The sequence below is a fragment of the Archocentrus centrarchus genome, chromosome 17 (genome assembly GCF_007364275.1).
Source record: "Archocentrus centrarchus isolate MPI-CPG fArcCen1 chromosome 17, fArcCen1, whole genome shotgun sequence".
NCBI lineage: Eukaryota > Metazoa > Chordata > Actinopteri > Cichliformes > Cichlidae > Archocentrus > Archocentrus centrarchus.
The window spans coordinates 5,668,696-5,684,445 of NC_044362.1; the positions used below are offsets into that span (position 1 = coordinate 5,668,696).

At 40.0% G+C, this 15,750-nt stretch overlaps 1 protein-coding gene across 1 annotated transcript in view; it reads left to right on the forward strand.

Moving 5' to 3' along the window:
- The first annotated feature begins 4,514 nt into the window (after positions 1 to 4,514).
- Positions 4,515 to 15,750, forward strand: part of LOC115796508 (phospholipid phosphatase-related protein type 4-like) — a 62,730-nt gene continuing 51,494 nt past the window's right edge. The window contains exon 1 of the mRNA XM_030752936.1: positions 4,515 to 5,012. Coding sequence (XP_030608796.1) covers positions 4,929 to 5,012 — 84 coding nt within the window. The 5' untranslated portion in view covers positions 4,515 to 4,928. The remainder of the gene's footprint in view (positions 5,013 to 15,750) is intronic.

The window sequence follows — 15,750 nt, forward strand, 5'->3', positions numbered from 1 at the left end:
CTTCTGCTTCTTCTTCTTCAGTAAGATTGGAACCGACGGAAGCTAACCAACAGCCACACCGCCACCTGCTGTAGTTGAGGCGAAGTGGGAGCCTGTCCAGATGTTATTTTGTCGGAAGCCGTGGATTTGGACGCCACGGTAGCTCAGTGAACATGTGTACCACATGTCCGTGGTGCAAGTGGCCCGGATTCACATCCAACCTGCGGCCATTTACTGCATGTCTTCCCCTGTCTCACTCTCTCCTCTACATACCATCCAATAAAAAGCCAAACAAATAATCTTTAAAAAGGCGAGATCAAAGGTGACATGATATTTAGATCCCAGTGTAATCTATGCCACAAATAATTAAAGCAGGTCTGAAGGTAAAGGATAACTCCCACTCTCTGAGCAATCTTGACATGGTCCATGGGAAAGGGGCACTATGGGGCCCTAAAATGTAACTTTCATGGTATTAAAATAAATATGAATCTGCCAGATATGATTAAGTTTTTAATAGAATGGGTTGAGCCATTGCAAATAGTTTCATTTTTATATTTTTACAGGGATTGAATTATTGTGAAATCCCTTTCTAAAACTCTTTCCAGAGCGTTTCTACATAAAGGAGAACTTGTTGGTTTTTTAGTTGCAGTTGAACGTATGAATCGGGCCCAAAAACATGGGGTTAAAAAAAAAAAAAAAAATCTGGAAATTGTCATTTTTCCACAGAATGGGTCGCGACGATATTATTGCTCAGTTTTTCTCATCTTTTGAAGTTTTCATTGTATCAACTTTCTATGAGCACTGGGAATGTCACAGCAACACGAGCCACTCCATAAATTCCATTTTGACTTCAAAAGCAGCACGAGAGGATTTCTAGCAGCAGCCTCAATGGCAATGCCAAGAAGAAGCTCTTTGTCGATCAGGCATGGAATTACTTCAGCTAGTTAAAAAATGTGGTTGAACAGAGGACACAGTGTGATGAAATTAGGCAACTGATGATAAACAATTTCAGATTTGAATGGAGATAAAGACTGTGAGCTCATGTTTCATTTAGTGGTAATAAGAAACCTGTAAAACACACAGAAACCACCCTTTCAGCTGCTTTTCTCTCTCTCATTGTTAAGTGCTGCTATGGATGCATGTTACCATGGTTACACAGAGCACTTCTCTGACGGTTCGTGCGTCGAAGGTGCTGATGCTGATTTCTGAAAATCAAATAACTGCTATTGTTTGCTTAAACACCGCAAGTGAACTGCACCAGAGTCACTCAGGTTTTACCGGAGCAGACGCCCAAAGATAATCAACTGTCCATCATACTGTTTACGGCACACATTCAATACAGCCAAATTACCCACTACACATACTCTATAAGCATCACTACTACAGAGTTTAATCAGATTTACAAGTCAAAAAAATACTCAATGAATCGCACTGCTTTGAAAGAAACAGAGAGAGAGAGGGAGAGAGAGCCTTATCCCCTATTGGACTGGCATGGTTTTACTGGCCCAGAATCTATAAGTGACAACAGAGCAGAGAATAGCAGAATGAGGAAAACAGTGCTATCCCGTCAGAACACAGAATATAACAAAGCATGACTGCCATGAAGACATAATGAAGATCAGACCACAGGTCAGTCTCACTCTTCTTTTCTTTAGCTTCTTTTTTACCTTCAGCACCAGTGAAGTTCATGAGTTCATGGATCACCAACATGGCATATAGCAGATATGCTACATCATGGAATGGTGACAAATATCACAGACGTATCAGAGTGTTGGGAAGAAAATTCCTGTAGAGTTTTTCTTCTCATACTGCTTCAGCTGTCAGGGTTGCAGTCATTATGAATACAGCCACCCATATGCAACACCCAGCACTATAAATATAGCTGATACATAAAAAAATTTCTGGTGTATTCTGGTCCTTTCATAAGCATAACCTTCAACAATGTAATCATCTCATAACTGTACATTTTGCTTTTAGTGTTTATCCTTGTTCAGCTGATTGAAAATCTAGCTGATAACTGGTCAGCCATCACTTAAAACTGTGCCAGTATTTATAGTTAACTTATTTGTTTGAGCGCTGGCACATTCATCTGTATCTGTGCTTCAGGGAGTGTTTGAGGCAGCTGTGGGACTGAGCTAGAAAACGGCTTGTGTTATGCTAATGATTTAACAGTGTGTCTCTCATGTGTTTAATTTGTTTATTATGGAAGTCTATGACAAGTGAAAGCCGACAAAAATGAAAGTATATAATCAAAATCAAATTTGACAGCAAATGTGGTGAACTGTCATTTCTGCAAGTTGGGATGGAAGACTCGGTGTGTTTCGTATCTTCCAGCTGGTGTACAGCCTGTCGCTTTGATGCCAGAAGGGATATATCCATCTTTGATGAGTAATTAAACATAATTGGAACTGTCCCTCCTGCTACCCTTACCCCACCCACACTTTTGTTTTTAATCAATAAGTATCCAGACAACAATATTACCTTCTACAGAAGTTAGCTGGAAACATTTTTTGCTGTTGCTGTTCCTCACAGCATGAATGGGAGTGCTTTTTTATTAAAAAATAGGAATTATTTATGACTTCTCAGCAATTTACACACTTTTTAAAGCCAGCCATTGGACCAGATTAGTTCTGGCCCTGGGGGAAGCGTATTTGACCCCCCTCCCTTAGAGGGTTAACAATTATGCATAAGCATAAGCAAAGACTTCCCATGAACTGTCCAAAGATATACATGTAGGTTATTTGGTGATAATAAAATGCTAATATATGTGGGGTTGTTAAAGCTGAATGCACTGTATGAATATATGTTAAAAAGTGCTATATAAATAATAGACATTTCCATTTCATTGTGTACTTAAAATGCAGCGCGGAAAAATGCTTTTAAATAATTTTATATGTATTTATTGTAAACAGTATTATCCGGAGCAGCGACTTCTTCCATACAAGCCTGCACTCCGCCCCTCTCTCCTCACGAAAAGCTGAGGGTGGCTGATGGGACCGATCACCTAGTGGCCTGTCACAACACTGACAGCATATTGCAGGCTGTGTCCCAGGGCCATATCTTGGCCCACTGCGCTGTGCCCGCGTGTCCCGAGGGCTGCGCGTCCCACATATTATCACGGGTACGGTTCTGCTGTGAGAGAAAGGGGCGTTCACAGTCATTCAAACGCGCTGCGGAAAATAGGTTTTTAGAACACGTGACGTCACGCCCATCGATCATTTAGACTTTCCACCGAAGATTGTGTATTAGGAAGATGGAGTTCTCTTTCGGTAAAATATAGACTTTCACATCTAACTCGGGTGGACACATCTGGTGAGCAGTCTGGAGAATGCATTCTGGAGCAATTTGTGCGCCATTTTTGCATCAATTAATGGTGGAAACATTTATGTAAAATAATTCACTATACAGTACCTCATCATACATATAGGCATGATTTACTCGGTCCTCATGCACCTACCTTTGTTTTTTGTCTGGGAAATAACCCCTTTAAATGGGCATGCGGCTCTTTTAAACCCCGGACTTTAAGAGCTCAAATGTGTTTAGCGAGAATCCTGCTTATGTTTAAAACGTTCTGCAGTCTCAAAATATATTACCTGTCTGTGTTTTCAGTTACCTTTAGGATTCATAGTGTGTGCACCTTAACGGGGATCTGAAGCTGCAAATTAGAAGTAGACGCAAAATTATCTTAAGGTTAATTCTAGCAATTCTAAACGTCTAAATTATTAGTCAAGTGAGTCAGTTTGCATAAACTCCCATGTAATGCCAAACTGTAGTGCATTAAAAAAAAAAACATGTTCACAGTGTGGTATAACCATTTTTGCACTGCTGGTGCACTTTGGAGCATTTTAAATTGAGTTACCTGAGAAATAATCTGTCGTGCTATCCAAGGTCTGTTACTTAACTTTAAATTAGGAGATATATGTGTCATTGTGTTGCATCCACAATTTATGTACAGCTTAGCTGATAATTTAGCAATTCGTGTCTCATCTAAATGTAGTCAATTCTGGCTTCAAAAACGGTTCAAACTGTAGAGTTCAAATTCAGTGGGTGAAATAACAGTGGATACAGTCTGTAATGCAAAGCTACCACTTTTCAGATCCAACTTACAACATGCTGAGAAAACAATATTTTTTTCTGAATAACTCGGTCTGGTATCTATGTAATCCATAGACTTCTTAGGAAAAACTGTTCACAAGTAGAAGCATAATAAAAAAAAAAGTAACATAAAACGGAAACTACAGGATGCTGTCCTGGCTAAACAGGTGCATAGTCAGACGTCTATTTTCCTGTTCTCTTCCAGGAAACTGCTGATTTATGTTAAGTTAGCGAGAATTGGCTGGACCCCCCCCCCCCCCCCCCCCCCAAAAAAAAGAAGAAAAAAATATATATATATAAATATATATAAATTTAAAAAATGTATTTTAAAATATATATTTTAAAAGTTTATTTTGAAAGCCCTGACAGGAAGCATTGCTGGGTATTTTGGCTAATATAACCACGATCACCTGCTGCAGCAGAACAGAGCGAAGCTGGAGGAGAGTGAGGGAGCGAGCGAGTGAGTGAGCATCTTTGAGGTACCCGCGCAGGGCCGGTGTGACTGAAGGACTTCTCTCTTCTAAATATCGTACACATTTTCACGATGAATTTTCTCTCTGAGTTTAGTGTCAGCACACGGGGCGAACAGTTTTGGAGGAGACCTTGTGTGGAGTCGTGCATTGGCACGTTTTTTTAAGCTCACGGATCACCGCATTTCAGGGGCAACGGACCCCATTAGGAAGCAGCGACACTTCCAGCTCACCTTGCCTGGCGATGGAGGTCCGCCGTTAGAGGCTTGGGAGCTTGGAGGGAGGGTAGAGGGGGGAGTCGGCCGCAGTTTCTCCAAAATTACGACGGGAATCAAGTACAGCTCCCTGTCTCCCGGCGGCGGGAGAGACCAGCGGCCGCTCGTGATGTCTCGTGCCAAGGAGCGACTGAAAGGCGGGAAGGAGACCAAGGACAGCGTCACTCTGCTGCCCTGCTTTTATTTTGTAGAGGTGAATATCTATCTATCTATCTATCTATCTATCTATCTATCTATCTATCTATCTATCTATCTATCTATCTATCTATCTATCTATCTATCTATCTATCTATCTATCTATCTATCTATCTATCTATCTATCTATCTATCTATCTATCTATCTATCTATCTATCTATCTATCTATGACAGACAGTTTAAAAGGCTCTTACAGCTGGTAAAGCAAAGCTCTCAGTCACTGGGTCTCTGTTATTGTGGCTTCCTCTGCTTTTGAAGTGGGGACAGCACGGGGGGGGGGGGGGGGTGCAATTTGGCATCCGTTTCTCAGGTTGTGGCCTGCAGTCTTAAGGAATCAAGCAACCACACTCAGTACCACAGCCAGAGCAAAGTTAATGATTTAAATAAATAGCCTGTGAAGTTATCATTCTGCATACTTAAACATCCGTGCTTTTTGCTATGGACTTGAGCAGCCAGATGGACTGTAATGGTACCACTGACAGCAGTGATGTTGACAATCTGTATTCACCACATTCCTGTTTACCCTGTTGTTTCTGCAGCCAGTGACTATGCATTCTTCGTGGGATATTATGATTCCCTGTGGATACAGCAGATTTGTTGGGGATAAAAGATTTGAAAGCAGTGCTCAGATATCACTCATGGGTCACGCACTGATCAGAGCCCCCTGACAGAAAAGAGTGAGGAGAGCCCAAATTTAATGCCGCACTGCTGCACCTTACTTTCATTGTCTTTTTAATAATCAGGATTAGGACATTAACAGCCACAGATTAGGGGTTTAATCTGTCTCTCACAGGTCACTGTGATGCATGGACTTGCACAGTAATTTTTCTCCTCTCGTATGCTAAATCCTGGAGTCATGCTGCATTTAGTTCATACGCCCACGGACTGTGAAGCAGCCTTCCTGTAGGCTCCACAATCTGCACTTCTAGCAGCATAAAAAAAAGAACTCACTATTATTAATAATAATAATAGTAATAGGAAAAGCAGTAATAGTTGTGTTGGTCACCCATTAGTGTCTTCTTTGTTTGGATAACCTATATTTCTAGTAGTGTGAAGGTAGAACATGGTGAGAGTATTTCCTCTTTTGCTGCATACTCCTCACTGACAGGTCAGTGTGTGTAAAAGGTGATTTCTTGGTCTGTATGGGTTTGTGCAGTGTTTCCTAAGTTAACTTTACACTGTATTAAGCATCAGGCTATACTCTACCTACTTGTCACAGACGCGATGTTTAAAGGTGTTTACTTCTTAACTCAGTGTCTGCAATGCTTTTGTTCCCCACTCAAAATCACATTTTCCTCGAGTCGGGTGTAAACAGCATGATTTGAATGTCTTGGGTATACATTGAGTCATGTTGCTGCTCAGACTCTGCATGCACCTCAGGAGTGGAGTTTAGTAGTAAGTCATGTTTCAGTCCTTACAGTCCTTTTATATGTCAACAAATAATTATTTTACCATGCAACCTACTGAGACTGTACACGTTTGAACCAAAAATTTCAAATTTGGATTCATCACTCCACTGATTCTTGTGTAATTTGGCATACCTCAGCCTTTTCCTTCCTGTTTCCCTTCTTAAGAATGGCTTCTTCACAGCCATCCTTCCACTGAGACCGTTTTTGACAAACAGTAGCTGGATCATCTGAAGGGTCAGATGCATCTCCCAATTCAGTTCTTTGCTGCATTTTTTCCCCCTATTTCATAAGGACACGACTTTCAGATACTGACCATCTGCTGTCAAAAGTTTTTAGGCCTGTCACTTGTTCCTTTTGCTTCCACTTGTCTAGTTTCCTCACATGTTTTTAAGGGCACACTGCACAGCCTATCACGATATGCTAAGTTGGCTATTAGCTCTTTGGGAATCACCTTATTGGTGTAGAAATGCTGCACCAAACTGTGTTTTCTTTGGAATTTTTTTTTAGATTTGAGAAATAGGAACAAATTATATTTTTGAGACAGGCTGGAAGTAGCATAAAGACTAAGTTACTAAGTTGTCTGTTATGTGTAGACATAAGTCTGGTCGATCCCTTGAATTTGGTGCTTATGCTCTGTGTTTTTGCTCCAGTGGTGCGCAGGTCAGTGTTAAGTGGCTTAACAAACCAAAGAATTCCTCTGAAAATGGATGGGTACAAATCCTGGACTGAAAGTGAGTGAAAAACCAGCAACTGTTTGACAAAACAAAACTTTGACAGACCTTCAGAGAACTATTGCTCAAGACCACATTCAAAATGACAAGAAAGTCTATCAGTTTGGAAGCAAAATACAAAACAATGACTGTACCGTAGCTAATGTGTCTGTGGCCTGTTTATAAAGGAAGGAAGCTATATGGAGTACAAAAGACAATATTTGCATCCAAAATATAGTGAAGTAGCCTAATATAGAGAAACTTGAAGTACATTAAAGCACCAAAGGAAACTTAACATACTTCACCATATCCTGCTCACACACAGGAGTTATCATCATGCTACAGTTCTTCTCAGTGGTAGATGGACTAGTTCTTATATAGTGCTTTTCTACTCTGTTTTGAGCACACAAAGCGCTTATACAACACATTTACCCCATTCTCACCCATTCATACAAGCACTTCCATGATTAATTAAGCTAAGTGCTTTTTGTTATCTAACATTCACACTCCAACAGTTGTGTTGGAGAGCAACTTGGGGTTAAGTATCTTGCCCAAGGATACACTAGCATGCAGCCTGGAGTAGCCAGGAATTGAACCACCAACCTTCTGATCAGTGGGTGACCTGCTCTACCTCCTGAGCTACAGCCACCCCTAAGTGCTGCGAGCTTACCCACTTTGCTGCTAGATTTTGATACTTTTCAGGTCCTGTTTGCAGATATATATATTTTTTTAAATCTAGTGACAGTATCCTACTGCTTCTTGCTGTGTGTCTGTCCCTGCTGTGCTGATTGATTCAACTAGCAGTGAGACTTCAGAGCGTGACAGAGAGCAGCAGTACACAGTGTGAAAGAAAAAGTAAGAGTCCTTCTGTTGCTTGTGGCTTTCTCTCTGACTCATTTTCTTATAATACTAGCTGAAATGTCAGCACAGCCTTTAACTCATGTGAATGGGGATTTTGCTGTGTTTATCAAATCAGACGTGCCATTGTCACCTCACCAACTCACCACTTGCTGGGCGAAGCTTTGATTATTTGTTGCTGATTACAACCAAGTCTTCAAAGGTTAAAAAAAAAAAAAAATCATATTCAGGACAGCCCTGTACGCTGATTTCCTGTTGTGCACTGTGCAGGAGTTTTCACCACCAAAAATAAAGTGCTTGTAAAACAATCCCTCAATAGTCATTGTACAGTGCCATTTCTTTTGGTTGCTGTTCAGAGAATCTTGAAGAACTTCTGATTCAGTGTCTTCTATTACTTCATGTAGGCCACTTGTTCTTGTACCACATGTTATAGGTTGTAATGTGAATTTTATGAATTTTAACAGATACAATTTTCAACACAGAGTAAGAATTTTTGGCAGTAGTAGAGGCATGTGGAATTTATGCATGTGCATGTATGTGTGCAAGCATCAACAGGTAACTTCAACCCTATTTCTTCCATGTATGGCAAGTTCTGGCTCCAAACCCCCCCAAAAAACAACAACAAGGACAAGCGCCAAAGTGCTGTCCAAATCAATGGGTGGCATTCTTTTATAGTCTATGGCAGAAACAGGAGTGGAAAGGAAGGACAGGTGGTAAATAAAGAAAAAACTGATTGTCATGTTAAGTCTGGGAATCTGAATCACACCCAAAGAGTAGCTGTTTGATTGTACAGTTTTTGACATCTCTAATTGACTGTTTATGGTCCTCTCGCATAATGCCACCCCTCCCCCTTCAGTCCTAAGTTGAATAAGAAAATGGATACACGGATGTTTCTGGCCCTAAGACACAATAGTTCCAGTGGTCGGGGCGAGCTGAATCTAAAGGCATTAGTGAGATGGAGCGTAGAGAGAATGCTGACAGTCCAGTGCACAAAACAACTTCTGCACTGTGCTCCAAATTCACTCACACACCCACTTTGCAGGCCAGTGGATATTTTTTCTGCTCTATGCTAAACAGCAGTTTCATTTTTCTAACGCAGATATGTTACTGTCTTTCTAATATGATATATGCCTTCTGCTGACCCAATACAATAGCCAGGCTTTCCAAACAGTGTTACCACGCTCCCACCAAGCTTCAGGGACAGTTTGAATTTTAGATGAATGTCCAATGACAATAAGATAAAGCCTACTTGTATTTAGATTTTGCTAATTTTATGCTCTACATGAAATGTTGCCATGTTTGAACGGTGTGCGTGATTACAGATAGTTTCAGCTCCTTTTCGAGAATCCAAAACTTCCTGAACTCTGATGCGAAAATTATTGTTTGCCAATGGCACGCAGTTTAGGTTAAAAAACATTCCTGATCAATCACAATTTCTCCTTCCTTCCCTGATGGAGTTGCTCTGTGTCTCCAACATTTTCTATCTCACACACTGTCACACCATCCTACCCACTAACTGGCTGCTAGGCAACATGGCCCACTGAATGGTGTGTATTTTTATATCTCTGCATTCAGGGCTACAGACGTTAAGAGGAGGAAAACATCCTCACTGTAGCCTGCTTCCCTCTGTGCACAGTAGCCACAAAGGCTTTGCTTTGTTTGGCATGTGTTAAAATGTATCTTCTTGTATTTACTTAATCTGCTCTTTATGATATAGCTCACCCTCAAGGATTAAAGGGAGATATGTCATTTACAACAACAGAGAAACCATAAAAATGATATAGCACTGTGTGTGTATGCAGTATTCTTTCCTGTCACTTTAGCAGATGTGTGTTGGGCAGTAAATCAAGACAACAGGCTCATGACTATGAAGCATATTGGTTTTTCATGCTACTAAGTATCAAGCTAGTGATAACAGTTCTGCATCATTGCTGTATTACATTCCTGGTGTGATAAACTGTTAAAAGCACTTTGGGTCTGATTATTTGCACTTTTTCATTAGATTGTTATGAAGATCAAGCAAAGCTAGTCTATTTAATTTTTTGGTATGTGAAAAAATGCAATGTGCAAGTAAAGTCAGTTTCATTTCCTTAGTCATTTTTACAGCGTGTGACCTGCTGTAAAATGACTAAGGAACTGACTAAGGAACTGACCTGCCTTCAGTTGTTGGATCCACTGTAACGATTCCTTTTTCAAATGAAATAATAAAATGAAAATTACTGATGAATAAGTGGGATCTTTACTGTCGTCATGCAATAAAACTAATAGCAAGAAGAGAGCAGAGCAGTGAGTCATTCTCAGTGACATAGGTGTCTATATAGAGCTTTATACCTGATCACATTATTCTGAAAAGACCTCAGTGATGAGCTAACACAGGGGTCGTCTGCAGCCCACTGCACTCATGTTGTCACAGCTTTGCTTTGTGAGGCAGTGTGGTGTGGTTGGCAGTCAGGGATTCTGAAGCAAAACTCTCATTCATCTGAGAATCTGAGGCTGATGGTTACTATAGTAATTTGTGCTGATTTGACCCACAAAATGGACAGAAAACATGTTGGAACAGTGTTAAAAAATGGTAATAATACAATAATACATACTCTAATGGATTTGGGGGGGTGGGGGGCAACTCAGGGTTCAGTATCTTGCCCAAGGATACTTCAACACGCAGACTGGCACAGCACCAGCTGCTGGTATCTTTGTAGCCTGGTTGTGCTTGATGGTGTGTTTTTGGCTCAACTGTTGAAACAAGTTTGTTGTTTCCACCATTAGCAGGAATATTTTTCTTGTATATTTTGCAAAGTACTGTGCTTTACTGTAGGTCGTTGAAGTAGCTCCCTTTTAAGGCACTGAATCATCATCAGAGGCTGACACACAGCTCTGGCTCTCAGCTGTGCCTGGACTTGTCTCGTTCATTGCATTAGGGAATATAAATATATGGCAATGCTATGATGATATGATCTGACATTTTTGTGTCACATAAAAATCTCTACTGGCATTGTTATGAGGGACAGTATTACATGGCACAGCCCTGCTTTCAACTAGGGATCAGCACTTTAAGCAAAATACTATTGACTACATTGCTGTGCACAGCTCTGCTTGACCTGTGACACACTCGCTTCACCCTGCAGGGTTTGCACTGGACCTCAGTTTTGTTCATATTTCAGAACTTTCTGATGGCTTCAGTTATCTTTGGCATTTCTTCTTTTTTGTACAGTAGCAGCAAACCTCACAATGCCACACATTTTGTCCTGCCAGCATCTATTAGTGCTGATGTGTTCTATTTTTGTTGTTTAATGGTAGCTGCCAAACACTGTCTACGTGCATAACTACAACAGTCGCTACTGATGGTAGTAGTGTATTATTTCTTAACAGGCACAGGTAAAAACAAGGAGAAATATATGTCTTCAGGCATTAAATAGTCATGAAATGACTGTCAAATATTTGGAAATCCATCACCAACAACCTTAATGAGACTAGGCATAAGTTTTGTTTGTTGCACTAATATAAAGTCCTACCTAAAGACTGCAGGTAGGCCCAGGATAAGTAAAGACCAGGTTGTATTATTTTGGTATTTGATATCTCACTATATTTTCTGGCAGACTAGCCTTGGAACATGCAGTTCTGCTTATCACTGTTAAAAACAACAACGCACTTGATTTTTGCCCACAGAAAGCATGCATGTGTTTATTTGAATATATTGAACAGACAAGGGACATACTGTCACAAGTAATCGTTTGCAGTGTTTTCTAATGCCAGGTGTGGAACGACATCTTGTCTGTGTCCTTGTGACTGGACTTCCCAAGATGTGTGTAATGCCAGGTGTGAACAGGGCCCCAGCCTGCTGAAATCTTCACCTGTTTATGTGGAAAGACAGACAGGTGGAAGCTGTCTTGATTTGAAGAGATACAACAGAACAACAGCAGCTAAATTCTCAAAACTTTTAATGTAAAACCAGTGACACGGACTTAAATCTTATTAAGGAGGTATGACTGAGCAAGAATATGGTCTGTTTAAGATGCTATAATCTAAGAATGCCTCTCTTATTAAAACTGCACATAGAAAGCACTTCATATTCACAATGTAGTATTCACTAAGGTTCAGTTTATGGAGGAGTAAATTACAGATCATTTTCTAAAAGTCAGTACCAAAAAAACCTCTGAACTCAGAGGTTTTTTTTGGTACTGACTTTATTCTGTTTCAGTTCCTGGTCGCAAACCTGTATATACTTGGTGATTCAACAAGACCGAATGGACCCTGAGTCAGTCAGTGACCTTGATAACTCCAGGGAAGTCAGCTTTATTAATTAATTTTCTTCTCTTGGCTTGTAGGTGCACACATCTGTTTGGCATGAGCTGAACTAAAGCTGTCAAACATAAAGACAGAGTGCTGCCCCATTTCCAGGCTGGCATCCCACAGGCTTTCAGTTTTCAGTGGATTATGTCTGAATGGATTTCTTATCTTTCTGTGCTCTTTCTCAAAAGCTGAAACCTGATCTTGAGGTCCATTTTCTGAGCTTAAAGGGGAAATTGAAACTACTGGACACATCATTTCAACCAAGTTGGAAAACACGGATTATGTTAGCATTCCACAACTACAGCTCCCATGGTGTTTCATTATATGCATATTACAAAATTTTCCATGTATGGTCATCTCTAGCACAAGTAAGCATTTTAAATGTAGGCCTAGAAGATAAGACTGCTATACCATTCAAACACCCTCAAATCTTATGAGAATCTAACCACACAGACACTATATTCTGTAGTCTCTAACATAGCTGCATTAATCGTCAGCCAGCCCATTAGCCTCTTTTTTAAAAACTTTTTAGACATTTTTAGCTCTTTCTTATGATGATATTAGTATTATTATGACAATTAGATTTGGCAACAACACTGTTGGCTTCTGTGTTTACACTGCCTTCCTTGATCTTTTCCACAAAATCTTGTGCTTCTACTTGAGAGTTCAAGATGTATATTTGCTCATTAAGTTTTTAGGTAATATAGTAAGTTACGAGATGTTTTTTGCTACAGTCTTATCCCCAAGGTCAGCTGATCCCCTTCTGCTTCTGAAGTCCTGTAATCAGAACTGGGTAGAATGTGTACAACATGAGTCTGGTCCTTCAGCCCTCTGACAAGTTTATTAGCCTCAGGTTAGTCACTCACAATCTTTTCTGCACATCTAGGAGTTGTTGCTTCAAAATTTTAATCTTTATTGCCAACATGCTTTAGTCAGCAGAGTAACCACATCAACACTGGTAATATATCTCTTAATTAGCCCTTGATACTTAGAAATTACTGCCCATTAACCAGTATACCAACATGGGTCTCTGGCATCTTTAGGTTGCCTGTGTTGATAATGCAGTACATTGTGTTGTTTCAGATTTTTAACTGTTTCACTGAAGACATGACCAGTGTGAAGTGTTCCCCAGAGTTTCCAAGCTAGAGTATTGAAACTGTTGTGGGTGGTTGAGCAGCTCTTTATAGCAGGAAGCAGGGATTGCTGGAGGTGTTATTGACTCAAATTCATGAAATGTCTTTGTAAACCTGCCTACACATGAAGGATTTGTTGTATCTCTCACCTGAAATGAAGGCAGAAATTATTCCAGGCTTCACAGAATCATGGAAATAATGGATTACAGATTACAGTGATGAAAAAATAACAAGATTTATTAGTGTGTTTACTGATCTTCAGTAAATAGCCTTTTTTGTAGGTCAGTTCAATTCAGGTCAGTTATATTTATATAGCGCCAAATCACAACAAACAGTCAATTCAAGGTGCTTTATATTGTAGGTAAAGACCCTACAATAATTACAGAGAAAACCCAACAATCAAAATAACCCCCTATGAACAAGCATTTGGTGACAGTGGGAAGGAAAAACTCCCTTTTAACAGGAAGAAACCTCCAGCAGAACCAGGCTCAGGGAAGGGCAGTCATCTGCTGTGATTGGTTGGGGCTGAGGGAGAGACGGGACAAAAGACATGCTGTGGAAGAGAGACAGAGATTAATAACCACTAATGATTAAATGCAGAGTGGGGTATAAACAGAGTAAAGAGGCGAATGAAAAGAAACACTCAGTGCATCATGGGAACCCCCCAGCAGCCTAGGCCTATTCCAGCATAACTAAGGGAGGGTTCAGGGTCACCTGATCCAGCCATAACTATAAGCTTGATCAAAAAGGAAAGTTTTAGGCCTAATTGATTATATTAGATTATAATATTTTTATTTTTATTTTAGAGAGTTTGATTTTCTGTTGCATGGCACTGAACAGGAGTGGCCCTCCAATCTCATTGTACATCCTGTATAATGACAATAAAGGCATTCTATTCTATTCTATTCTAATCCTAAAAATAGAGAGGGTGTCTGTCTCCTGAATCCAAGCTGGGAGCTGGTTCCACAGAAGAGGGGCCTGAAAGCTGAAGGCTCTGCCTCCCATTTTACTCTTAAGTATCCTAGGAACCACAAGTAAGCCAGCAGTCTGAGAGCGAAGTGCTGTATTGGGGTGATATGGGACTATGAGGTCTTTGAGATAAGATGGGGCCTGATTATTCAAGACCTGTGAGAAGACTCACCTTTGGTGAGATTTATGGTTCTCAGATGATTACCTCTTACTTACCTCACACATTATTGATGACTTAGACCTCGGAGTCCATAACCCAGCCCATAACCATAACTCAGTTGATGTTAAGTGTTTAATGTGACATTCATGCCCACACAGGATCCTCTGTCTTTTTATTATAACACCATGGTCAGGTTATAGTTGTTTGGCTTCTGCCAAAATACCCCAAACTAATGGCAATACCATGAACTCTTGCTTTTAGTTTAATGATAGAGACAAAAAAATGCAGACAAGAACACCCACATTGCTGGGACAAAGTGTGGTCATATGAAGAAATCATGCTGCTAGTTTAAAATAGTTTTTGTCCTCCCGTGCAAGTCATGAGGTTTTACCTTTCAGGTCTATAGACTCAAAACCACAGCCATGAAATTTGGTGTATGTGTTCTTTACTCTTCAAAGATGCACAACACCATATTTATATTACTGAATGTTTAGTACCCTTTGTACACTTTGGCTGTATTCATCCAACGTGGAGCATAAACATCATGGAGGACTTCAGGTTGCTAATAATATGATCATATATGCTAATGATATGCAGCTTCCTTCTTATGCTTGATTGGGTTAGCATAATCATGTGATCATATTGTGCTGTGTGTGTGGCTATACCTATCAGACCATAATTGACTGAAATGGAGATTCCCCATATCTAGCAGCTGACCTCGATCACTGAACAGCTGGCAGTAGCTGATAGTGAGAAACTGGGAAATCCCACATTTGTAGCTAAAGAGCCAGTTTGTATATAGTAGCATCAGTTCAAGACTGCAGTCTTATTGATTAGCATGTGATGGTAACTTCTTATTGGCTGAGCATTGTCTAACATGTTGGTCAGGGATGATTATAATAGTACAGTATAGTATAATAGTGGCCACAAATAGTACAGACTATGACTCATCATTGAGCAATATTAAAGCCATACCTACTGCTCAGCAATATTGCTCAAATGTAAACAACATGGTTGCCTTGTGATTATAGTGATGTTTTACATAATGCATTGATATCAGCAAATTATGTAGTATGGGTGCATTATGTCGTAATATTCCTATACACACACAAGTATAATATGATGTGAATACCTTGTAAGTATGCATTATATCTGGCTTATTGTTATAGATTACATAAATAGAAAGATATTATGTAGTATACACCC